Below are 25,497 nucleotides of genomic sequence, written 5' to 3'. Positions count from 1 at the left end.
GAGCCCCATGAGGGGTGCGGCGGTGGACCTGCAAGGCCGGCGGGAGTGCAAGGAAGCCCCACGAAGGCCCTCCCTGGCCCCAGGCAGGCAGGGGTGGGGAGAGGCAGGGAGGAAGCAACTTACCCTCCCTCTTCTCCTGCCTCCTCCTGGCTGAATGAGGGCCGGAAGCGGGGCGGCCGGAAGCAGGGGGTGGGGCTTCGTCATGTGCCCCGCCCCCCGTACCTCACCCGGGGGAACTGCGATCCCCCGCGATCCCCCCCGAAATGACCTCTGCATACCATCGAGTTGCAGCTGATTTAGGATGACCAAGTCAGGGTTTGCAAGGCAACAGTTGAACAGAGTTGGTTTGCCATTTCCTGCCTCTGGGTAGCAGCCCTGGGCTCCCCTGGTGGTCTCCCATCCAAATACTGACCAGGGTCGACCCTGCCTCACTTCGAACAGACAAGTCTGGGCTAGGCTAGGCTTTCTAAAGGTAAAGGTTCCCTTGCTCGAAAGCCAGTCGAATTCGACTCTAGGGGTGCAGTGCTCATCTCCGTTTCCAAGCCGAAGAGCCAGCGCTGCCCGAAGATGTTTCCGTGGTCATGTGGCCGGCATGACTAAACACCAACGAGATGGCAGTGTACTCGGGAAAAGGCTGAACGTTGAGTTCGTCACCTCCTCGATGTGATTCAGTCTTCCTTTCCACCTTTGCGGAGCTTAGAAGTTTGGACCCAGCGGCCTGCAAATCCCGGATGCGCATTCTGTGTGTTGGTTATCTTTTCACGGGGATGTGGCGGAAATCGTAGCAGTAGAATTACGCAGAGTTTTAGGCCTTCCCTGTGGCATCGCTGTGACTGTGTGTCAAGCTGACCTTATTAGCTGCATAACAATTCTAACCTTAGATGCATAACAGTTCTTTGAGTTTCTTTGAGCTTCTTCCAAAAGAAGAAGAAGAAGAGTGGGTTTTAATACCCCACTTTTCTCTACCCTGAGGAGGCTCAAAGTGCCTTACAATCGCCTGCCTTTCCTCTCCCTACAGCAGGCACCTTGTGAGGTAGTTGGAGCTGAGAGAGCTCTGACAGAAACTGCCCTTTTTTCAAGAACAGCTCTTATCAGAACTACGGCTTGCCCAAGGTGATCCAGCCAGGTGGAAGTGGAGGAGTGGGGAATCAAACCCGGTTCTCCCAGATTAGAGTCCCCGCACTTAACCACTACACCAAACTGGCTCTCTGAACTGAAAACACCTCGTCTTATTGCTTTCAGTTCAGCCATGCTGAATGTGATGCCCAAATGCCTGTTGCCTTCAGCTTGCTTTGGGCTGTATTAGATACCCAGTGAGGGGTGCCAGTTGATTAAATTTCTGTAAACCAAACAAACAAACAAAAATTGTACCCCTGCAGGACATGCCTCTCATTAACTGCCCCTAGTCTCCTAAAAGATAAATCTGGCCTTAATCCCAAGAGGAGAATTAACCAAGCTAGCCTCGCTGAAAAAATGTGTCAGAAGTGAAGGGCTTTGCCCTGTCTCTTAGCCTCAGGCTTCACAGGCTGGACCATAGAGAGTCAGAGAGATAGACCAGGAGGACCCTGATCATCCTTCCCTTCCAGGGCTCTGATGTTATTCCTTTAATGTGTAGATTGCTTCTCTCAGGGAATCTTCCTCCTTTCTGCCCTGACACCTTCTCTTCCCCATCTTGGCCTCCTGAAATCTCTATCCATCCTAGCGAGTTAGACTAGACTAGAATCCTGCCTCTACTCTATCCTGTCTAGAATGGAGTTCCTTACAATAAAGGACTCATATTAGCTTTTTGCAAAGATGAAGAGGCTCGATGTGCAACTTCATTTCTGGTCAGCACACCCAAACCAGATGAGCTTTGCTATGTTTGTGTGCCTTCTTGAGCACTCTGCTAACCAAATATCAATCTGACAGAATGAACGTGGCATTCTGTGGTCCTTTATAGAGATTAGGTGTTCTCGACCAAGGGCCATTCTGCCGAGAAGGCAGAGGAGGGTGTGATCACCTGGTCGTGGGTGGGAAAATTCCTGTGTCCCAGCTGGAAGCAGATTCCCACCAATGTGGCTCTTACGGGAGGCCCACGTCACCAGAGCTAGCCCAGGATAGAGCCTCCCAGTAAAGAGATGGTAGGAGCTACTTGATTCTAACCCAAAGTGCTTCGGAAAAAAACTATCTGACCTCCCGGAAAGGCAGCGGCCATAGAAGACTGAAGAAGAAGAGAAAAAGAATGAGAAGAGATTGGATTTATACCCCGCCCTTCACTACCCGAAGGAGTCTCAGAGCGGCTTACAAACTCCTTTCCCTTCCCCTCCCCTCCCCACAACAGACACCCTGTGAGGTCGGTGGGGATGAGAGGGCTCTTGAAGGAAACTGCTCTTTTTTCAAGGACAGCTCTTATCAGAGCTATGGCTTGCCCAAGGTCATCCAGCCAGGTGCAAGTGGAGGAGTGGGGAATCAAACCCGGTTCTCCCAGATTAGAGTCCGCGCACTTAACCACTACACCAAACTGGCTCTGAACTGAAAACACCTCGTCTTACTGCTTTCAGTTCAGCCATGCTTTTCCACTGCTTCTCCTCACCACATTCTGACCCTATTGCATGAACATGGATGAAGCTGCCTTATACTAAATCAGACCCTTGATCCATCTGGGTCAGTATTGCCTAGAACAGTGGGTCTCCAGAGTCTCAGGCAGAGGTCTTTCCCATCCCCTACTGCCTGGTCCTTTTTAACTGGAGATGCCAGGGATTGAACCTGGGACCTTCTGCATGCCAAGCAGATGCTCTACCACTGAGCCACAGACTTTCCCTGTAGGAAGCAGCCTCATACCAAGTCAAATTCTTGGTCTATCCAGGTCAATATTGTCTACTCTGACTGGCAGCCATTCTCCAGGGTCATCTCCTCCTGCCTGGTCCTTTTAACTGGTGATGTTGGGGACTGAACCTGGGACCTTCTGCATGCCAAGCAGAGGTTCTTCCACTGAGCTATGGCTACTTTCTATGGCTTTCTAGGGTCTCAGGCAGAGGTCTTTCCCATCACCTCTTGTCTCGTCCTTTTTAACTGGAGACGCCAGGGATTGAACCTGGGACCTTCTGCATGCCAAGCAGGTGCGCTACCACTGAGCCACAGCCCCTCCCTAAACACACATGGAACTGCCTTATATTGAATCAGACCCTTGGTCCGTCAGGGTCAGGATTGCCTGCTCATGGCAGCCGCTCTCCAGGATCTCAGGTAAATGCTTTCCCCATCACCTGGTCCTTTGAACTGGAGATTCTGGGGATAGAACCTGGGAACTTCTGCATGCCAGGCAGGTGCTCTACCACTGAGCCATGCCCCCCTCTCCCAGCCCAAGAACCGATTCTTGCTCCTTTCCAGCCAAACTGCCACCAGCCAAACTGCCACCAGCCAAGATCCAGCCATCTTTGCAAGTCACAGGGTTGAGGGACCAGGTGCTGTGGTTTTTAATAAAATTCTCCAGGCAAGCCTGTAGACTGTTCAGTGTTTCGGGGGATACATATATAGTTATTTATAACCCAGGGCCTATTTTGCCATAGATGGCACGTCCCCCATAGTATATGCGATGCCGGAGGGTGTTGCAGAGCTACTGTGAGGGGTAAAGGGTCTTCATCCGGAAGCGTGATGGGGAATCCAGACCGGCCTTGGGGAAGAGAGAAATAAAACACATATATATCAGAAAGGTTTCCAAAATCTCCATGACCCGTTCACCCAGTTGCCCTACCGCTCCGTACATCATTCACAGGGATAATTTACACCCATGCACCCCAGTTGCCATGTGTGTCGGGGAAGTATCGGTGCAGTCCAATGCCAAGTTTCATGGCTGAAATAAGTGGAGTTGCACACTTAGGGTATGCCAACATAATTACATCCCCAAGGGGCAGAGGTGGAAAGTGCTAGCTGACTTACAGTGACCCACTAGGGCAGGGGTGTCGAACTCATTTGTTATGAGGGCCGGATCTGATGTAAATGAGACCTTGTCAGGCCGGGCCACGCGTGTCATAAAACGTAATGCCAGGTGTCGGAGATATAAACTTTTATAAAGGACACGAACACAAAGATATGTTTTTTTTTTAACTTAAAATAAAAACATGCATAAAACGTTAGCTCTGTAAGCGGCAGACCTACTTTTGATTTATTGACATTCACCACAGGAATCTCGTGCTCAGAGTTCTGAGTCCTGGACCCAGGTTAAAACAGGAAATGGCCGAGTGATTAAGAGTCTGGCAAAGCAAGCGATGACGCAGCAGCAGCAGCAGAACTGGAAGCAGGAGATGGCCAGTTCCACTGCGGGCCTGATGGAAGCCCTCCGAGGGGGGGGGGTCTGATCCGGCCTCTGGGTCACATGTTTGACACCCCTGCTCTAGGGATTTCAAGGCAAGAGATGAACAGAGGTGGTTTGCCATGGCCTGCCTCTGAGTAGCAACCATGGACTTCCTTGGTGGTCTCCCACCCAAATACTGGCCAGGACCAGCCCTGCTTAGTTTCCGAGATCTAATGAGACCAGGCTAGCCTGGGTTATCCAGGCAAAGCAAGAGATGAATGGGGGTGGTTTGCCATGGCCTGCCTCTGCATAGCAACCCTGGTCTTCCTTGGTGGTCTCCCATCCAAGTACTAACCAAGGCCCACCCTGCTTAGCTTCTGAAATCTGATAAGATTGTGCTAGCCTGCGCGATCCAGGTCAGGGCAGACAAACAGAGGTGGTTTGCCATGGCCTGCCTCTGCATAGCAACCCCGGACTTCCTTGGTAGTCTCCCACCCAAATACTAACCACAGCCAACCCTGCTTAGCTTCAGAGATCTGATGAGTTTGGGCTCGCCTGGGTCCCCAAGGGGATCAAAGAGAGGAAAATATGGCTGTGTCCTGTCTCGCTCACTCCCACTAAGAGTAACCAGGTAGCAGTTCGGGCTGTGCACATCGACTGTAATCTCATTAGTCAGGATAGGCGGAAAGACTGAGTCTAGCTAGATGGGTCCTTCTTGTTAGCAGCTAATGGGTGTGGTCCCACCTTTGGAAAAAGGGCTGCTGGATTAGACTAGGGAATCAACCGCTGGCATATGCCGGCACCCCATGTAGCCAGGCATGCACAGATCGGTGTATGCACGTAGCCCCCTTGCTGGATCAGGGCAACAGTGTCTGAGCTGGGTGGGAAAGGGATGGACCCGCTGTCACTGTTCAGTTGACCAACGTGCCACTAAGGCCCAATCCGCATCTAGCATTTGCTCCGCTGTTTTACCAGACCCACGCTGGAACAGAAAAAGATGCGGCTCAAGACCACATTCAGATACCCTGGGCCAATGCCCCATACTGACTGCAGAGTCACCCCTGAACGGCCCGTAAAGTGGCCATAAATCTATGCAGACGCGGCCATCCAGCCGAGAGATCCAACATAGTGAAACCGGCCTGCCGTCTGGACGCTGCCATGAAATCCGGCAATCGGTCAAAGTGAAACTGGCGTGCAATTTTAAAGGCGGATTTCCGTTCCAGCGTGGGTTTGGTAAAACAGCAGGGCGAATGCGAGATGCAGAATGGGCCTGCGATGGATTCGACGTCCACCTGTGATTTTAGAGACCTGGGGAACATCTGCAATGGATAGTTACAAGAATGGGCACAGTAATAAGACCAATGAAAAAAGGAAAAAGAACTGTGACAATTTAGCGCTTGGTAATATATTCATAGGAGCTGCGGTGGCTCAAGTGGTTAAGATACTGAACTGCAGGCTGTGGATGGTCAGTAGTTCAGCAGTTCGAGACCCGGGTGCCGCATGACGGAGTGAGCTCCCATCTCTAGTTCCAGCTCCTGCCAACCTAGCAGTTCGAAAGCAAGAAATTGCAAGTTGATAAATAGGTACCACTTCGGTGGGAAGGTAACAGCGTTCCGTGCGCCTTGGTGTTTAGTCATGCCGGCCACATGACCACGGAAACGTCTTTGGACAGCGCTGGCTCTTCGGCTTTGAAACGGAGATGAGCACCGCAACCCTAGAGTCGGACTCGACTGGCTTTCGAGCAAGGGAACCTTTACCTTTACCTTTAATATATTCATAAATCATAATATGCAATTACAGAAAATAAGTAATATATATAGTGAATGTAGACAGTGGTCTCCGGAATGGTGTGCCGTTTCGACAATGATCTTCTTCTGAACAAGGGTGTGTACAAAAACTGTCTTTCAACAATTCATTTCTCTTGGTGACGTATTGGAAGTATACTGTTGATTCACTTCATCATGAGGCTATGCTTACAGCTATGTTCTTCAATGGGCTATAATTGCTGAATGCCTGGATCTGGCAGGATCTAACCCTCATCCCCTTCCGGGCATTCAGCAATTATAGCCCATTGAAGAACATAGCTGTAAGCATAGCCTCATGATGAAGTGAATCAACAGTATACTTCCAATACGTCACCAAGAGAAATGAATTGTTGAAAGACAGTTTTTGTACATACCCTTGTTCAGAAGAAGGTCATTGTCGAAACGGCACACCATTCCGGAGACCACCGTCTACATTCACTATATATATTACTTATTTTCTGTTATTGTATATTATGATTTATGAATATATTACCAAGCGCTAAATTGTCACAGTTCTTTTTCCTTTTTTCATTCAACATCTGCAAGGGGACCGTTTTCCCTACTGGGAATCTTGAGAGCTGAGATTTACGGAGAGGATGCATACGTTTAAACTCATTGCTTAAGACCAGTAACCCATCAGAGTTCCTTTGTGTCGACGCACCCGGCCCTCGGTCTTGGGAACGCTCTTCGCCGCCTCCCCTTCATATACCTGTCTGGGCTTCTTCTCTTCGTCCCCTTTCCCTTCTCTCTCCTCCTGTGGGTGGGGGAGGGGGGAGGACGTTAATGAGCGAGAAACGACGGGCCGGCCTCGGCTTGTTCCGTGGTCAAGGACACGGGGTTCCGAGGGGTTCCACGACCCCAGCGGAGGTCCTGCCCGCCTTATAATTTTATCGTCACAGCATGGCGACTGGGGTCGATTCTGCATCTAGCATTCGCTCCGCGTTTTCTTGATGGGGAAGAAAAAGTGCCGCTCAAAATGGCCCATTCCACAGCTAGCTGTCATGCCTGCCCTTGACTCAGCCCCAGAGCCAGCTCCTGACAGCCTAAGAGGGGAGGATTCCGTGCCTTTAAGAGCTGAAGAAGCATCAGGATCTGCACCTACTGTAAGTACTGAGGAGGATACACAGCAATCTGAGTCAACTACAGGATGGTTTGCACCTGGGATTGAGCACGCCATAAGCAGCTCACCACCTGCATCTCCCCCACCTGTAAGTAGGCTTAGGGATCAGAGACGTCAGGAGCTGGCTAGCCGACGAAAAGAAGCACGTTCAAGAGGGCGGAGATCCTTGAGCCCTGAGTTTTAACAGCAGCCAGGACCTCGCACAAAGGTGCTAATGAGTTAATGGGCCAGAGCACTATTTAGTAGGGTCTCTGGCCATGAGCAATTTGTGCTGGCAACTTCGTTTGTAGAACCAGAAGCTCTGCACCTTGATTCCTGTTTGACTCTGGCTTTTTGGACTCGGCTTGTGTTTGGACTGCTCTGGCTCCTGACTTCCAGCTTTGAACCTGACCACGCCCTTGGCTTTGCTCCCTGTACTCTGACCTCTAGTAACGTTTGACTACGGCTTTGTCTGGTGTTTTGGGACTTGTTTAATGCTCTGCTGACTGCTCTCCCGGCTGACCTTTGGCCTTGTATTGTGACTCCCCCTGTCTGCCCGCCTCCCTGGCTCTACCGTGACACTAGCATTTGACTAAACCCACATTGGAACAGAAATTCCCCTCTACACTGCATGCCACTTTCGCTGTGATTGGTTGTCGGATTTGATGGCAGTGTCCTGACTTGCTTGCCCACTTTTGCTTCGTTTGATCTCTTGGTTTTATGGAACAGTCTGCATCCATTTATGGCCGTTTTATGGCTGTTCAGGGGTGACTGTGCAGTCAGTACGGGGCGTTGGCCTGGGGTATTTGAATGTGGCCTGGGTTTGGTAAGACAACGGAGTGAATGCGAGATGCAGAATGGCCCAAACACATTCAAATAGGTTGGGGCAAGGCCGTACTGACTGCAAAGTCACCCCTGAATGGCCATAGAACGGCCATAAATCTATGCAGAAGGCACCATAAAACCCGAAGATCAAAGGAAGCAAAAGCGGCATGGAGTGTGGAAGCTACCATAAAACCCGATAATCAAAGGAGGTGAAAGCGGCATGCAATAGAGAGGGGAATTTCTGTTCCGACGTGGGTTTCGTAAAACGACGGAGGGAAAAGTCGATGCAGAACCAGCCTAGGACGGAAAACACTCGCAATGGATGCCCCATCTGTAGGGAAGTTTTAACACTCGAGATTCTGAACCTGAAATCATGTCTCAGGTTTTTATTTATCTATTTCCAGTATTTATAGTCCACCTTTCTCGCTGGGACGTGAGCCCGATTACACCAAACGAATCGATACAATCAACGAGACAGGACGTTCGATAAACACTGAAAGAGGATTTGGGTTGTAGATGCTGTGGAGCGGGTAGGTCAATAGTATTCCCTCTAAGCTGAGTCAGTGTGAGCTAGCTCAGTTTTTTTAGCCTCCGGCTCACGCATTTTTGCCTCCGCTCAGGAAGGAGGGCCCCAGAGCAAACTGATTGATGCAGCAGCCAAATTGCTCGCTCACAGCTTTAATGCCAGTCGCTCACAAAGTAGGATGTTTCCTCACAAGATTCCACAGCTTAGAGGGAGCACTGGTCGATACAGTCTCCAAGCTATCCCACCTCTCTTTCTTTGTTAATGTGTACGCAGTACTGGGTGGCTGGAACTCAGAGTGGGTAGGAAGCTCCCCTGCCAAAGCCCTGCCACTGCACTTACACCCCACTCCCTTTCTCCAGCCCTTTTGGCACGCCACGCCCCTCACAATTCTTAGCTCGTTCTTCCATACACTGGTGGCGAAAAGCGCTGCCGAGTCACAGCTAACTTATGCTGACCCTGTAGGGTTTTCAAGACAAGAGACGTTCAGAGGCGGTTTGCCCTTGCCTGCCTCTGCACAGCGACCCTGGACTTCCTTGGTGGTCTCCCACTCAAGTACAAACCTGCTTAGCTTCCGAGATCTGATGAGATCGGGCTAGGCTGGGCCATCCAGGTGAGGGCAAAGTGCCGTCAAGCTGTAGCTGACTTATGGCGACCCCACGGCGGTTTTCGAGGCAAGAGATGTTCAGAGGAGGTTTGCCCTTAGCCTGCCTCTGCGTAGCAGCCCTAAACTTCCTTTGCGGTCTCCCATCCAAGTACTAACCAGGGCCGACCCTGCTTCGCTTCCAAGATCCTGGGCCCTCCACGTCAGGGCAAGGGGTGAACAGAGGTGGTTTGCCATGGCCCGCCTCTGCACAGCGACCCTGGACTTCCTTGGTGGTCTCCCATTCAAGTACAAAACAGGGCCGACCCTGCATAGCTTCTGAGATCTGATGAGATCGGGCTAGCCTGGGCCATCCAGGTCAGGGCAAGAGACGAGCAGAGGTGGTTTGCCATTGCCTGCCTCTGCGTTGCAACCTTGGATTTCCATGGTGGTCTCTCATCCAAGGACTAACCAGGGTCTGCCCTGCTTAGGTTCCAGTATTAGGCTAGCCTGGGTCATTCAGGTCAGGGCTTTCACACATTAAAGGTAAAGGTAAAGGTTCCCTTGCTCGAAAGCCAGTCGAGTCCGACTTGAGGGTTGCGGTGCTCATCTCCGTTTCCAAGCCGAAGAGCCAGCGCTGTCCGAAGACGTTTCCGTGGTCCTGTGGCCGGCATGACTAAACACCAAGGCGCACGGAACGCTGTGACCTTCCCACCGGAGTGGTCCCTATTTATCTACTTGCAATTTCTTGCTTTCAAACTGCTAGGTTGGCAGGAGCTGGAACTAGAGACGGGAGCTCACTCCGTCATGCGGCACACTCGGGTCTCGAACTGCTGAACGACCGACCTTCCGCAGCCTGCAGTTCAGCGTCTTAACCACTTGAGCCACCGCAGCTCCTTTTTCAAACATTAGGGCATCACAATATCCATTTTACAGGTGGCCAGAAGTTTGTAATCAGACATGTAGGGCTTTAAGGCCATTGACAGTCCATGCCTAAACTAAAATTTAAATCCAGTACCCTGTCTGCTCAATACTATTATTTCGTTATGGAGGGTAGATTCCCTGGAATGTGGGGGGTGTATGATATGTGGTGGTCTAATCCTTATTTTGGGGTGCAGTACTTTTAAATTATCCTCAATATTTGCCATTGCCTTCATGAATAAGGAACTAGGAAGGGCGAAGAAGGAACTGGGGGCCAGCGTCACCCTCCCGGGTTTGCTGACCTGCTGCAGAAGTCTCTGTTTGCTTCCACTCCAGTTGTATATTTGTACACACACTTGTTATCTGAACTGGCTTGCAGCCCAAACTGGTGATATTCAGGGGTCTTGAATGGGTCGTGTATTTAATATGTTGTCGAAGGCTTTCGTGGCTGGAGTTCATTAGTTGTTGTTGATTTTCCAGGCTTTTATGGCTGTGGCCTTGGCATTGAAGGACCTGACGTTCCGCCAGCAGCTGTGACTGGCATCCTCAGAGGTATAACACAGAAGGATGGAGTGCTCTCTGTGTCAGTGTTGTGTATTTGTTTAATCCTTCTACCCTTGCGCAGTTTTGCCTACCGAATGACCTTTCTACAGGCTCATAGTCAGGATTTTTTTAATTTGGGGGGGGCTTTAAAAAAGTCGGGGTGGGCACTGGAATTCACGTGTGGCCCCCGCTTCTCCCCCAAAGCATTTAGAGGGCCCCTTTAAATGCTTTGGGGGAGAAGCAGGGACCTCGTGCCTCTGCACTCCATGCCAAAAACCCGCGGCTACTGCCTCCCCTTGCTTCTCCCCAAAGGTTGTGGGGCCTTGGGAGGAAGTTAGGGGGCCGGGAGGCCCCACCATAGCTACAGTCTATCAGCCTTGGAACAAGGGGGAAAAGGTCACAAGAAAGGGGAGCAATTTCCATAGGAGAAGCTTTGCAGGGTTGGAAGTATTTAACAGTCCCTTTGCGCTGTCGACAGAGGCGGGGTGATCCACGGGTTTCTGTCTTGTCTAGTTTGACCTTGCAGGATGGGCGTTTGCCCCGTCTTGTGCATGGTAACGCACAGGGGGTCATCTCATAGAAAAAGAGGTGCAGGGGCTCATTTGCACAACTTATTTCCATATGCCACACCCCCTGACAAAGGGCAGGCATGTTTTAAAAAAGATTTATGAAAATGAGTTTAACCCCCCCCCCCAGTCTCTTCGCAAAAGCGGAGAGGCTCAGGGGGGACGGCAGGCATGTCTGCCTCCTTGCCCGATCTTCTCCAGGTGCCCCACAGCTGCAGATTTAAATCCCCCCTCCCTGAGTGTCTCCGTAGGCGGGGGGCGGGGCCTGGGCTGAGCCAGTTTGGTGTAGTGGTTAAGTGCGCGGACTCTAATCTGGGAGAACCGGGTTTGATTCCCCACTCCTCCATTCACACCTGGCTGGATGACCTTGGGCATGCCATAGTTCTGATAAGAGCTGTCCTTGAAAAAAGAGCAGTTTCTCTCAAGAGCTCTCTCAGCCCCACCTACCTCACAGGGTGTCTGTTGTGGGGAGGGGAAGGGAAAGGAGTTTGTAAGCCGCTCTGACACTTCCTTGGGAGGTGAAGGGCGGGGTATAAATCCAATCTCTTCTTCTTCTTGCCGGAGCGCCGCTCCAGGGCACCCCGGCAGGAAATGACCCCTGGTAACGCACAAAAGTATGCACAATGTCTTCCCAGCGGTTCTGCCCAGGTAGGCTCTGTCTCTATGCACTATACCAACAACTTACGAGTGGGAATTCCGGTAGTAAGATAGAGGAAGGCGATGGGCCGAATCCACGTTCATTCTCTAGAAGGCGCGAGGCGTAATCCTGCTTCTCTCGCCCCCACTTCCTGGCAGATTCCTCCAGCTATGAAAAAGTGGGCAAGAACAATCAGGGTTCCCTCCAAGCTGAGTTCGTGTGAGCCAGCTCACAGTTTTTTAGCCTCCGGCTCATGCGTTTTTGTCTTAGTTCAGGAAGGATGGCTCTAGAGCAAACTGATTTATGCAGTTAGCCAAATTGCCCGCTCACAACTTTTAATGCCAGTAGCTCACAATGTAGAATTTTTTGCTCACAAGACCCCACAGCTTAGAGGGAGCATTGGTCAGCTTGGCAAGGCGATAGCTCTCACCCTTGAAACATAAGTATGGGTCCACGCATGCGCGCACACCATTTTATATTCACAACCTGATGGTGAGACAAGGCAGAGCTATGATTTTTGCTGAAACGTAGACTGCAGGAGTGTCCCATTTGTTAATCAACCATTTTTTACAGACCGCCTTTTGACCATGATGGTTCCCAATGCAGTTGGTGTATGTGGAGTGCCACCAAGTAGCAGCTGACTTACAGAGACCCTGTAGGGTTTTCAAGGAAAGTGAGAAGCACTGGTGGTTTGTCACAGTTTTTCTCTGCAGACTATTCCTTGGTGACCTCCCATTCGAGTACCGACCTGCTTCACTTCCAAGATCTAATGAGATTGGGCCATATTTAGCTTCCAACTTATGGTGATCCCAGACCTTTAAGGTAAGGACGAACGAAGCAGATGTGGTTTGCCTTTGCCATCCTCTGTAGAGCCTTCCTTGGTGGTCTCCCTTCCAAAAACCAGCCCTGCTTAGCTTCCAACTTATGGCAGCCCCAGCAAGGGGCTTCCAAGGCAAGGGAGAAGCAGAGGTGGTTGGCCATTGCCTTCCTCTGCAGAGCCTTCCTTGGTGGTCTCCCTTCCAAGTACTGACTCTGCTTAGCTTCCAACTTATAGTGATCCCAGCGAGGGACTTTTAAGGCAAGGGAGAAGCAGAGGCGGTTTGCCATTGCCTTCCTCTACAGAGTCTTCCTTGGTGTCTTCCAAGTAGGGACCCGCCTTGTATTATGCAGAGTTCGGATTAATGTCAGGTTGGTTGCCCATCTCATTCACTCCCCCCAAAAGAAGGCTCTGGATTATAAGGCGTTAATGAGACCTGCACGTCAGAGATGACGCTGGAGATGGAGGGGCCATTACCTGGCATTCCAAGACATGGATGCGCGTCTCGGCTTTCTCCAGTTTACTCAGCAGTGTGAGCTTTTCAGAGTTGGAGGAAAACACATCCTGTGGGAAGCAGAGAGAACGTCCGGTGACTCAAGGAGGGAGAACCAACATGAGTTGGGGGAGAGGGAGGGAGAGGGGAGGGAGGAGTAGAAGAGGAGGAGGAAGAGATTAGATTTACATCCCACCCTTCATTCGGAGTCTCAGAGTGGCTTACAATCTCCTTCCCCTCCTCTCCCCACACCTTGTGAGGTAGGTGGGGCTGAGAAAGCTCTCAGAGAGCTCCTTGAGAGAACAGCTCTGAGAGAACTGTGGCTTGCCCAAGATCACCCAGCAGCTGCATGTGGAGGAGTGGGGGGGAAACCCCCAGTTCTCTCAGATTAGAATCCATACACTTAACCACTGCACCAAACTGGGAGAGAGAGAGATCTAGGGTTGCCAAACTCCACCTCGGGAAATTCCTGGAGATTTGGGGGTGGAGCCTGTGGAGGGTGGAGTTTGAGGAGGGGAAGGGCCTCAGCCATAGGCTCTGCCCTGTGAAGCCACCATGTTCTTTAGGGGAACTGTCACCTGCAGATCAATTGTAATTCTGGGAGATCTCCAGGCCTTGTCTTTCAGTTTGGTGTGGTGGTTAAGTGCGTAGAGCCAGTTTGGTATAGTGGTTAAGTGTGCAGACTCTAATCTGGGAGAACTGGGTTTGATTCCCCACTCCTCCACGTGCACTAGGCTGGCCGTAGTTCTGATAAGAGCTGTCCTTGAAAAAAGAGCCGTTTGTGAGCCGCTCTGAGACACCTTTGGGTAGTGAAGGGCGGGGTATAAATCCAATCTCTTCTTCTTCTGTTGGCAACCCTAGGGAGAATAGAAGCAAATCCCATACAGCCTCTGAGATCGCAAAGACTGCTTGGATCCCAATTTTCCAAGCCTCTCGAAACTAGAGTTGCCAGTCTCCAGGTGGCGGCTGGAGATCTCTTAGTATCACAACTGGGTCTCCAGGTTACAGAGGTCCGTTCTCCTGGAGGAAATAGCAACTTTGGAAGGTGGACTTAAAAAAAAAAGGTTTAATTCATAACATACAGGAATACAGATATAATAAATTCAGATAAAACAAACATACAGCAATCATTAATCCATGTATTTAAAAATGATGGGTATCCCCTATAAGATTTTAAGTACCTAAAACATTAGTAAAACTATTATAGGCCCCGGTCACACGGAGAATTTGCCGTGCGAAAGGCACGAATGCTGGGTGGATTTTTGGGGCGCGATCACACCGCAACATCTGGCAAGCGTAGTGCACCCGTGGCCAACCCGTGGCATGCCGCCGAAGTTGGGCAGTTAAAAAGTACCTGCAAAGACCTACTAGCAAATGGTTTGCCACGGGCTGCAGATGGACTCGTCCGGTGTGATCGTGCCGGTGCGCGTCTATTCCCTCCGGCCGTCCTCTATGCAGCGCGCGCCGAAGGACGAAACCCCGGTATGCCGCCGTCGCATCTGATCGCATAATGGTGGATCACAATGCGACGGCGCAAATAGCCACGCCTCCCCCCCCCCACGTTTTCCAGCAAGTTTGGCCGGTGCCATAAACTGCTTGCCGGTAAAGGTGACATATATAACAGTCATTTAAGACAAACACAACACTCAATTAGCCGGCTCAAAACAGTAACCATTTTTGGAGCTGTTCGTCAAAACCTCACATTCCCTGGACTTCCTTGGTGGTCTCCCATTCCCGTGTGAACCAGGGCAGACTCTGCTTAACTTCCAATATCCTGGACCCTCCAGGTCAAGACAAGAAGTAAACAGAGGTGGGTTTGCCATGGCCTGCCTCTGCATTGTGACCCTAGTATTCCTGGGAGACCTCCCATCCAAGTACCAACCAGGACCGACCCTGCTTAGCGTCTGAGATGTGACGAGATCAGGCTAGCCTGGGCCATCGTCCAAGAGACAAGCAGAGGTGGTTTGCCATGGCCTGCCTCTGCGTAGCAACCCTGGTCTGGTCTTCCTTGGTGGTCTCCCATCCAAGGACTAATCTGTGGACCGACCCGGCTCAGCTTCTGAGATCTGATGAGATCAGGCTAGCCCCGGCCATCCAGGTCAGGAGGAGGGGGTACAAATATTTTAAATTGAATTAAAATAAAATAACACAAACAACGGACTCTTCTTCCCCCAGAGGCTGCAAAGGACCCCAGATACTGGACTAGATGTTAAGCAAAGGAAATCCCTCCTATAGCCCACAGGGGCTGTCAGTGCCTCCTGACAATGTATATTTATTTCACATGAAACTGCCTTTTCCTGAATCAGACCCTTGGTCCAGCGAAGTCAGTATTGTCTACTCAGGTTGGTAGTGGCTCTCCGGGATCTCAGGCTGAAGTCTTTCCCATCCCCTACTGCCTGGTCCTTTCAACTAGAGGCACCGGGGATTGAACCTGGGACCTTCTGTGTGCCAAGCCGATGCTCTACCACTGATCTATGCCCCATCTCCACAGCTCTCCAGGGTCATAGGAAGAGGTCTTTATCGCCTAATGCCAGATTTGACCGAGAGGCGCCGGTGATAGAACCTGGGACCTTCTGTTGTCAAAGCCGATGCTCTACCACTGATCTATGCCCCATCTCCACAGCTCTCCAGGGTCTTAGGAAGAGGTCTTTATCACCTAATGCCAGATCTTTGAACTGGAGATGCCAGGGATTGAACCTGGGACTTTCTGCATGCCAAGCAGAGGCTCTGCCACTGAGCCAGTGTCTCAGGTCAAGGTCTTTTCCATCACCTACCGCCTGGTCCTTTGAACTGGAGATGCCGGGGATTGAACCTGGGACCTTCTGCATGCCAAGCAGATGCTCTACCACTTAGCCAGGGTCCCAGATCAAGGTCTTTCCCATCACCTATTGCCAGATCTTTTAACTAGAGATGCTGAGGATTGAACCTGGGACCTTCTGCATGCCCAGCAGATGCTCTGCCACTGAGTTATGGCCCCTCTCTGTGGCTCTCCAGGGTCTTAGGCAGAGGTTTTCCCCATCACCTACTGCCAGATTTTTTAACTAGAGATGCCGGGGATTGAACCTGGGACCTTCTACATATTGAGATGATGTTCTGCCACTGAGCCATGGCTCTCCAGGGTCTCAGGCAGAGGTCTTTCCCATCACCTACTGCCAGATCTTTGTCATGGAGATACTAGGGATTGAACCTGGGACCTTCTGCATGACAAAGCAGATGCTCTGCCACTAAGCCACAGAGGGCACACATAGGCAATATTGCTGCTGGACCAGAATTCCTCACCGGCAAGGCTTGCTGCTGCAGTATGATGGGCGAAGAGCGGTAGCAGGTTTTGTTCAGTTCCTCCCGCAACCGTGTGTTCTCTGCCATCAGAGTGGAGTAGAGATCCTTGGACCAGCCATCGCCCAGGACTGGAAGCAAAGAAGACCAACAATGCTCAGGCAGAACAGAGATGGGTCGGGGCCTTTAATGAACCGTTATTGGGTTCTTCCTTCTGAAAGGACATCCTGATTGACAAGGCTGCTACTCGGGTTGCCAACCTCCAGGTAGTATAATAAAAAATTAGAGCCTGCCACTCTTAACCACGACACCAAACTGTAACAGGTACAAATTAAGGGCTTAATGCTTTGAATATAAAATCAAACAGATTTGAATGATGGAAGGGTTCTCAGCTACTTCCTCGGTGGGGAGCAGGCAGACAGATCGGATGAATTCTCCGTAGCCTTCAGCGTGGAAAATGGCCCATCCTGGTCTAATCTACGCTGAAGTTTGTGAGATGAACGTTATCTGGCATCAATTAGCACGTAGGGCTTAACTAATCAAGTCCTCAGAGAGGGAGAAGACGAGAAGCAGCCGGGCACTGCTCCAACGCGCCTGAGACCAGCTCCAGCTAAGGATCCCCTTTCTCTAACTTTTATCATTTTAACATTTAAGTCATTTACACCCCGCCTTTCTTCCCAGTGGGGACGCAAAGCGGTTGGCATTGTTCTCCGTCCCTCCATTTTATCCCCACCATGACCCTGTGAGGTAGGCCAGGCTGAGAGCAGGTGACTGGCCCAGGGTCACCCAGCGAGCTTCCACGGCAGTCGGGATTCGAACCTGGGTCTCCCAGATCCTAGCCTGGCCCTGTAACCACTACGCCACACTGGCTCTCGTCAGAATGCACCGATTGCGGTCCACTAACCTGGATACTTCTCTGTGCCCCGGACGGCATCTTTGAACCGGTCCGTCATCTTCTCCTCCAGCATCTTCTCCATTCTCTCAATTACCTTTGGGGGGGGGGAAGGAGTGAGTTCAGCTAGGAAAGACGGGGCTTGTTCGTTCCATCCGATGAACTTTTCAGAGAGCTGCGGCTCTAGTTATGCAAAAAACTTGGCTTGCCCCTCAAAAATCTCTACAAATCTTTGTTCCTGTACTTCCTTGGTGGTCTCCCGTTAGGGTTGCCAGGTCCGGGAACTTCTCACGCACGCCATGATGACATCAGGGACATTTGGGGGGGCTGACACACTAGTGTTGGGGCAAAACTCTATGGTTTTTTTGTCTTCAAAACCATGGAGATTGCCCCAAAACTAGAGTGTCACCCCCAACACCCCCAACTTGATGATGTCACTTCCAGGGAACGTCATCACATCTGGGACGTCACCCGGCAACATCCCTGTTTGGGGGTGGGGCTTCCCCTGCCGCCCGGCTGGCAGATTGGGGGCCCCCAAAGCAGGGGAAGCCCCACTGGGAACTGGGGGCTGGCCAACCCTAAGTGGGAAGGAGGCCCAGCTGATTTTGCAGCGGCATGTCTACGTCATTTCCGATGTGATGTGATGTCATCACGCTGCAACATCCAGGTGACACTCTGGTATCTGGGCAAAATCTCCGTGGTCAATTTGGCTTCCACCATAGAGTGTTTGCCCAAATACCAGAGCGTTGCCCTGATGTCACCGACATGATGGCGTCACTTCCGGGTCATAGTGGAAGTGACGTAGACACGTCACTGCAATGCTGACCGGGCCTTGCTCTCTTTCTGGGTAGGTCCCCTCTGCTGGCCAGCTGATTGGTGGGATGGTGGTGGTGCCTTGGGGTGGGGGACCCCTGCCCCCACCAGGGGGTCTGGCAACCCTGTCTCCCATCCGAGTATGAACCGGGGCCACCCCTGCTTATCTTCGGAGATCTGACGAGTCAGGGCTAGCCTGGGCCATCCAGGTTCAGGACCATTTTGGAACTCGTCCTAATTAAATTGAAACAGAAGATGAACGATACACGGCACAAGGGAAAGGACGACTGAGCAATGGCTAGATGGATGCCGGATCGTCCTCTCTGCTGCCGAACGGTGCTACGTGCCCGCACGCTTCTCAACCCCCGCTTCCCTCGCACCTTCTCCTGCTGCCTCACGGCGTCCTCGAGAACCTTCATCTTGGCGATCTTGGCCTGGTACTTTCTCAGCACGATCTGCTGCTGCTGATGGGCTCGCTGGAGCATCACCAGGTCCTTCTCTCGGTCGTTTTTCTGGCGGGAGAGGAACCAGGGCCAGTGAGAGAGGCAGTGGGGTCACACAGGGCCTCGTTCCGAGCAGGAAACACACGGAGCTGCCTTAGACTGAGTCAGACTACTGGCTCGTTTCGCCCATAGGGGTGACCCACCTTGTTGTATCTGAGGGCCACTTCTGGGATTTTGAGAAAGGGTAGTGGGTGCCATCACAAAATGGCTGCCACAAAGGGGGCAGAGTCAGTGTCAAATTGGCTGCCACGAGCGGGCGCGGCCAGTCTCAAAATGGCTGCCCCAAGGGGGAAGGGCCAAAGTCAAAATGGCTGCCATGTGGGGCAGGGCCAATCTCGAAATGGCTGCCATGAGGGGTTGGGCCAATCTCAAAATGGCTGCCACAGAGGGCAGGGCCAATTTCACCATGATGGGAAGTTCCAAAACAAGCGTGGTCCTATGGCAGAGGCCCCTGCGGCTGGGTAGCTGCCTACATCCAGAAAGGCAATGCTTCCAGGGTTTTTCAGAAGCTAGGGTTGCCAACTTTTGGTTGGGAAATACCTAGAGACTGAGGGTGGAGCCTGGGGAAGGCGGGGTTTAGGGAGGGGAGGGACCTCAGTGGGGTGCAATGCCATAGAATCTACCCTCCAGAGCGGCCATTTTCTCCAGGGGAACTGATCTTTGTCATCTAGAGATCAACTGTAATAACCGGAAATCCCCAGGAGCCACCTGGGGGTTGGCAACACTAGGCTTTTGAAAGTTTTTGTCTATGGCCAAGCTGAGGGCGTACAGTTGCAATGTACCAGGCGGGGATGAGCTTAGTGGTTTCCTAGTCAGCCAGCAACTCAGGGCTTCCGAGAGCCTTTGGATTTTATCACCGAGACTCAAGAACCGAGCTGCCACCATGTTTGGAAGGAAGCTGATTGGCAGTCGCTCTCCAAAGAAGAAGAAGAGTTGGTTTTATATACCGTCCTTTCCTAACCGAAGGAGTCTTGGAGTGGCTTACCATCACCGTCTATCAATGACTGCTATCCATGGTGGCTGAGGGGCACTAAGTCTCTGAATCCCAGAGCCAGGAAGCAGCACTAGGGGAAGACCTCGGCCTCTCTGCCCTGTTGTTGGCTCTCCAGAGGAATTGGTTGGCCCCTTTGTGAGACAGGATGCTGGACTACATGGACCACTGGTCTGATCCAGCAGGGCTCTTCTTATGTTCTTAGGAAAGTCTTGGCCTCTCTGCCCTGTTGTTGGCCCTCCAGAGGAACTGGTTGGCCCCTGTGTGAGACTGGATGCTGGACTAGGTGGACCACTGGTCTGGTCCACCGTGGCTCTTTTTATGTTTTATGAAGGCCTCGGCCTCTATGCCCTGTGGTTGGCCCTCCAGAGGAACTGGTTGGCCCCTGTGTGAGACTGGATGCTGGACTGTATGGACCACTGCTCTGGCCCACCGTGGCTCTTTTTATGTTTTATGAAGGCCTCGGCCTCTATGCCCTGTGGTTGGCCCTCCAGAGGAACTGGTTGGCCACTGGGTGAGACAGGATGCTGGCCTAGATGGACCACTGGTCTGGTACAGCGTCGCTCTTTTTATGTTTTTATGAAGGCCTCGGCCTCTATGCCCTGTTGTTGGCCTTCCAGAGGAATTGGTTGGCCACTGTGTGAGACAGGGTACTGGACTAGATGGACCCCTGGTCTGATCCGGCAGGGCTCTTCGATTATTTTTATGAAGGCCTCAGCCTCAATGCCATGTTTGTTGACCCTCCAGAGGACCTGGTTGGCCAATGTGTGAGACAGGAACCTGTACTAGATAGACCATTAGTCTGATCCAGCAGGGCTCCTCTGGTGTTCTTATGAAGGCCTCGGCCTCTATGCCCTGTTGTTGACCCTCCAGAGGAACTGGTTGGCCACTGTGTGAGACAGGAGCCTGTACTAGATAGACCATTAGTCTGATCCAGCAGGGCTCTTCTTACGTTCTTAAAACCTTGTGCCTGTGAAACAATATTCTCATTATGGCTACCACTCGAATCTGACCTGCATGCCTCTTCATATTAGAGGAGTATGCACGGTTTGGGTACGTGACCCTGAGAAGAAACAGTAAGGTGAGGCGAACCGGGCCTGAGATGCCCACTGAAGATGGATGTGTGGAGCTCTGAGAGCTGCTTCAAAGGCACAGGAAGAGAGAAGAAGAAGAGATTGGATTTATACCCCGCCCTTCACTCAGAGTCTCAGAGCGGCTTACAAACTCCTTTCCCTCCCCCTCTCCACAACAGACACCCTGTGAGGTAGGTGGGATTGAGAGAGCTCTGACAGAGACTGCTCTTTTTCAAGAACAGCTGTGCCAGAACTATGGCTTGCCCAAGGTCATCCAGCAGCTGCATGTGGAAGGGTGGGGAATCAAACCCGGTTATCCCAGATTAGAGTCCGTGTACTTAACCACTACGCCAAACTGGCTCCCGAGAGAACTTACCCGTATAAGTTCGTTCTGCAGCCGCTGTACGCGGTCCTTCATCTTGGCCATCTCCCGAGCTCCGGATGTCAGTTTTTGCTTGAGACCCACTAGGGGAACAAAAATGCCAGTCTCATCAAGTCAGGCCACCATTTTTCTGCCTAAAGGTGGACATTCTTTTCTGGTGGGACTCGAGAGGCTTCCTGGCTCAAATTGCCCCAGTTCTGAATTTTAAGGGATGAGGCTGCAAGGTGGAAATTGATCAGGACAGGAAATCGAAAGGGCCGAACCGGGATTGTGCTAAAAATGGAATTTTGTGCATGTGTAAAATGGGCTCAGTGGTTAAGACACTGAAATGCAGACCGGAAAAGGTCTGTAGCTCGGCAGTTCGAGACCCGAGTGCCGTGTGACGGAGTGAGCTCCCGTCACTGGCCCCAGCTCCTGCCAACCTAGCAGTTCGAAAGCAAAGAATAGTAATGGGCTGATCTCCTATTGTGATTTACTATTGTGAGAGAAAAGATGGAGTTACATAGAGTAAGGTGAAAACATATTGGCACTGTAAAGCTAAGAAAAATATAAAATACTACGTCAAAGTTTGCAAGTATATGGGATTTTGAAAGCTAAAAAGGTGAAGGAATATCTTAAAGGGACCAAACTGTTATTATACAAGAAATATGTGCCCAAATTAGAACTGTTAAACTGCTGAAACACCTGTTTCTTTCCCTTTCTATTTTTATGATTATAAAACTAATTAATAAATAGGATAGCATAGATAAAATGAAATATAGCAGGTAGGATATAGAAAAATGAACTATATATTGGGAATAGAATTTCGATTAATGATATTTTATTGTGGAATATAAAGTTAAAGGAGGAGGAAAAAAGAACTATGTATCTAAAGATGTTGTGAGCGAGATAACGTCTAGATAGTCTAAAAATGTATTGCTCTTTCTGTTGTTTTGTTATGTGTTATGTGTAAAAACTAATAAACTCTGCCAATTTGGGCAAGTATTAAAAAATAAAATAAAAAAAAGAAAGCAAGAAACTGCATGTAGATAAAAGGTACCGCTTGGGTGGGAAGGGAACAGCGTTCCGTACGCCTCGGTGTCTAGTCATGCCAGCCACATGGCCACATAGACGTGCCACAGGGCCCAGCTTCCCAAGTGGTCATTTTCTCCAGGGGAACTGATCTCGGTCGCCTGGAGACCACTTGCAAACCCAGGAGATCTCCAGCCATCATCCCTATCTAGCCCTCCACCACTAGTGTTCAAACCAGTAGTATATATTTTCTTTCACCTCTCACAGATGGTGGTGGTGGTGGTAGTTGTTATTATCATATTGCAGTGTATGTAGTATAGCCAGGAGATCTGAAGATTGTCTAGCAGCCAGAAGTTCCCACTCTTTAGTGTTATGCACCAATAGGTGGCGCGCTAGACTTAGAGGTGGGCTGAGAGAGTTCGGAGAGAACTTGTGACCGACCCAGGGCCCCCCAGCTGGCTTCATGTGGAGGAGTGGGGAATCAAACCCAGTTCTCCAGATCAGAGTCGTTGCTCTTAACCACTAAGAGCCAGCGTGGAGGCTTACAAGTGGCTGACAATCGCCTTCCCTTCCCCTCCCCACAACAGACACCTTGTGAGGTAGGTGGGGCTGAGAGAGCTCTGAGAGCACTGCCCTTGAGAGAACAGATCTGAGAGAACTTGTGACTGACCCAAGGTCACCCAGCTGGCTGCATGTGGAGGAATGGGGAATCAAACCCGGTCCTCCAGATTAGAGTCCAGGCTCCTAACCACTACACCAAATTGGCTTGCCCTCTCACAAGTAACTCTGTTTTCCCCCTTGCATGTCCCGCCCTGCCTTTAACGGAGTAGCCGTCCTCTTACGTAGCCTGTCGACGATCTCCGCCCTGGTCATGACGTCCAGGTCGATGTCCTCCAACAAGACGCGCCCCACGTCTTCGTGCATAGTCAGGTTGCGTCGCAGGGCGCTGTTCTCCGCCTCCAAGTTGGCGACGTGTCGGCGCAGGGATAGGATATCGTCCGCCATTCTCTGGATGGCCGTGCGGAAAGTCTCGGTCTCCTGGCGGGCAGGGAGGGGGAGAAGAGAGACCCAAGGGTCAGGGAGTCAACAAAGAAGTCTCCAGTGATGAGAAGGCTTTGGGTCAAACTGACGCACACGGAGGGACAAGCAAAGGGCACTACACCATGCTGGCTTCTAGTGTGTTCGAGCCAGGGGTCGTTTCGTAGAAAAAGAGCTAGGGGGACTCATTAGCATAACTCATTAGCATATGCCACACCCCCTGACACAACCGGAAGTGTGTCATAAGGCCACACCCCCTGCCATCACCTGGGGCCACCAGGAGGTCTGCAAATGCGGAAAGGGCCTTAAGGGAGGTGGTTGGAGAGCACAGATGCGTGTACGTTTTTTATGTTGTGAGGCAAACTTTTGCGAAAGAGCATTCCTGTGGATTTTCAGTGGTGTTAAAGAGGCAAACCCGTATCTTCTAGGGTTGCCAAATCCAGGTTGGGAAATACCCGGAGATTGTTTGGGGGGCGGAGCCTGAGGAGGGCGGGTATTGGGGAGGGGCCTGGGCAGGGTATACTGCCACAGACTCCACCCTCCAAAGCAGCCATTTTCTCCCGGGGAGCTGATCTTGCTCCTCTTGCTCCTCTGGAGGTTATTCGTAACAGCAGATCTCCAGGTGCCACCTGGAAGTTGGCAACCCTAGACCATTGGTTGTCCATTGAATAAGTATTGTCTACTCAAATCCTACTGTTCAAGGCCCCAATCCTGGTAGGGATGCCGGCCTCCAGGAGAGACCTGGGGATCCCCCGGAATTCCAGCTCGTCTCCAGACTACGGAGATCAGTTCCCCTGGAGAGAAATGGATGCTTTGGAGGGCATCGTACCCCACTCTAGGGCATCGTACCCCACTGAGGTCCAGGGTTGCCAACTGCTGGCTGGGAAATACCTGGAGATTTGGGGGTGGAGCCAGGGGAGGGCAGGGCTTGCAAAGGGGAGGGACTCCCGCGGGGTATAATAATTCCATAGAGTCCACCCTGCAAAGCTGCCATTTTCTCCAGGGGGACTGATCTCTGTCGTCTGGAGATCAGATGTGATCTCAGGAGATCTCCAGGCCACACCTGGATGTGTTGGCAACCCCACTGAGGTCCCCGTCCTCCCTTCTCCCCCCCCCCAAGGCTCCATCCCCAAATATCCCAGAGTTTCCCAGCCCGGATCCAGCAACCCTGATTCCTGGCCAGCGTAAGCACCACAAAACACCTGCCTAATTGCAAAAGGAGGCGCTGCGGTGGCTCAAGTGGTTCAGACGCTGAACTGCAGGCTGTGGAAGGTCGGTAGTTCAGCACTTCGAGACCCAAGTGTGCCGCATGACGGAGTGAGCGCCCGTCTCTAGTTCCAGCTCCTGCCAACCTAGCAGTTCGAAAGCAAGAAATTGCAAGTAGATAAATAAGTACCACTTCGGTGGGAAGGTAACGGCGTTCCGTGCGCCTTGCTGTTTAGTCATGCCGGCCACATGACCACAGAAACGTCTTCGGACAGCGCTGGCTCTCCGGCTCGGAAACGGAGATGAGCACCGCAACCCTAGAGTCGGACTCGACTGGCTTTTGAGCAAAGGAACCTTTACCTTAATTGCAAAAGAGATCACCGATAAAGGCTAGGGGGTAACGGGAAGGGGCCTCCCCGGAGGATGATGCGGGCTTGGAGAGGGGGACTCCGTTCTTTCAGCAGATTCTGCCCCAGCGTCAGTCAGGGGGCCTTGGAGAGGGACGGCCGTGAGGGAGCTGCCTGCCTGCCAAACCGCTGACCTCACAGTTCCTGGCCTCGCCACGGCCTTCAGGAGAATGTCAGCAGATAAGAGGGGCATGTCTGTTTATCACCAGGGCGGGGTCGGCCTAGGACTCATGGGGGGGAGGGTTGCTCCGTAGTGATGGCTGCCCACCCCCGGGCAGCTGCGTCAGGCTCCCCAAACCCCCTGCCTGCTGTTTACTGCAAAAACATCCCCAGGCCAGAAGGTCTCATTCTTCTAGGCAGAGCGATATTCGTTCAGAGTACAAAGTACAGAGGAGAGCGAGTGAGATAGTCAGGGGGCGGGAGCACCTTCCCTGGGAGGAAAGGCCGAAGCGTTTGGGACTTTCCAGTTGAGAAGGCAGACGACTGAGGAGGGACATGAGAGGGGTTGATAAAATTAGGGATAGGGTGGAGAGAGCCGACAAAGAGAACTTTTTCCTCCCTCTCCCCGAATACTAGAACTCAAAGGCATCGAATGAAGCTGATGGGCAGGAGGTTTAGGACAGACAAAAGGAAATACTACTTTAAATAGAGAGGAATTAAAATGTGGAATTCGCCGCCAGAGGATGTAGCGAGGGCCACAGGAATAAACAGCTTTCAAAGGGGATTATGGAGGAGGTCCTATCAGTGGCTACTAGCCATGGTAACTGTGGGGAATCTCCATATTCAGAGGCAATAACAGCCAGAAGGCAACATCAGGGGAAGG

The 25,497-nt window shown here is 51.5% G+C and overlaps 2 protein-coding genes across 2 annotated transcripts in view; one reads left to right on the top strand and one right to left on the bottom strand.

Annotated features, from left to right (window-relative positions):
* The window catches only part of LOC107111326 (cholesterol side-chain cleavage enzyme, mitochondrial), a gene marked incomplete at its 5' end in the record, with an annotated part of 60,308 nt that extends 58,991 nt beyond the window's left edge, over positions 1-1,317 (top strand). Inside the window, 1 exon segment of the mRNA XM_015412289.1 lies at positions 1,243-1,317. Within this exon segment, the coding sequence (XP_015267775.1) occupies positions 1,243-1,317 (75 nt within the window).
* A 2,275-nt stretch (positions 1,318-3,592) lies between these two features.
* Positions 3,593-25,497, bottom strand: part of CCDC33 (coiled-coil domain containing 33) — a 77,800-nt gene continuing 55,895 nt past the window's right edge. The window contains exons 5-12 of the mRNA XM_015412288.1: positions 22,866-23,061; positions 21,007-21,095; positions 18,444-18,575; positions 17,263-17,347; positions 16,362-16,489; positions 13,067-13,153; positions 11,821-11,940; positions 3,593-3,649 (exon numbers count right to left, since the gene is read on the bottom strand). Of these exons, the coding sequence (XP_015267774.1) occupies positions 3,593-3,649; positions 11,821-11,940; positions 13,067-13,153; positions 16,362-16,489; positions 17,263-17,347; positions 18,444-18,575; positions 21,007-21,095; positions 22,866-23,061 (894 nt within the window). The remainder of the gene's footprint in view (positions 3,650-11,820; positions 11,941-13,066; positions 13,154-16,361; positions 16,490-17,262; positions 17,348-18,443; positions 18,576-21,006; positions 21,096-22,865; positions 23,062-25,497) is intronic.

This window comes from Gekko japonicus, unplaced genomic scaffold (genome assembly GCF_001447785.1).
Source record: "Gekko japonicus isolate JY-2015 unplaced genomic scaffold, Gekko_japonicus_V1.1 scaffold3181, whole genome shotgun sequence".
Lineage (NCBI taxonomy): Eukaryota > Metazoa > Chordata > Lepidosauria > Squamata > Gekkonidae > Gekko > Gekko japonicus.
The sequence above is the reverse complement of the archived record's forward strand: the minus strand, read 5'-3'. Positions and strand labels throughout refer to the sequence as shown.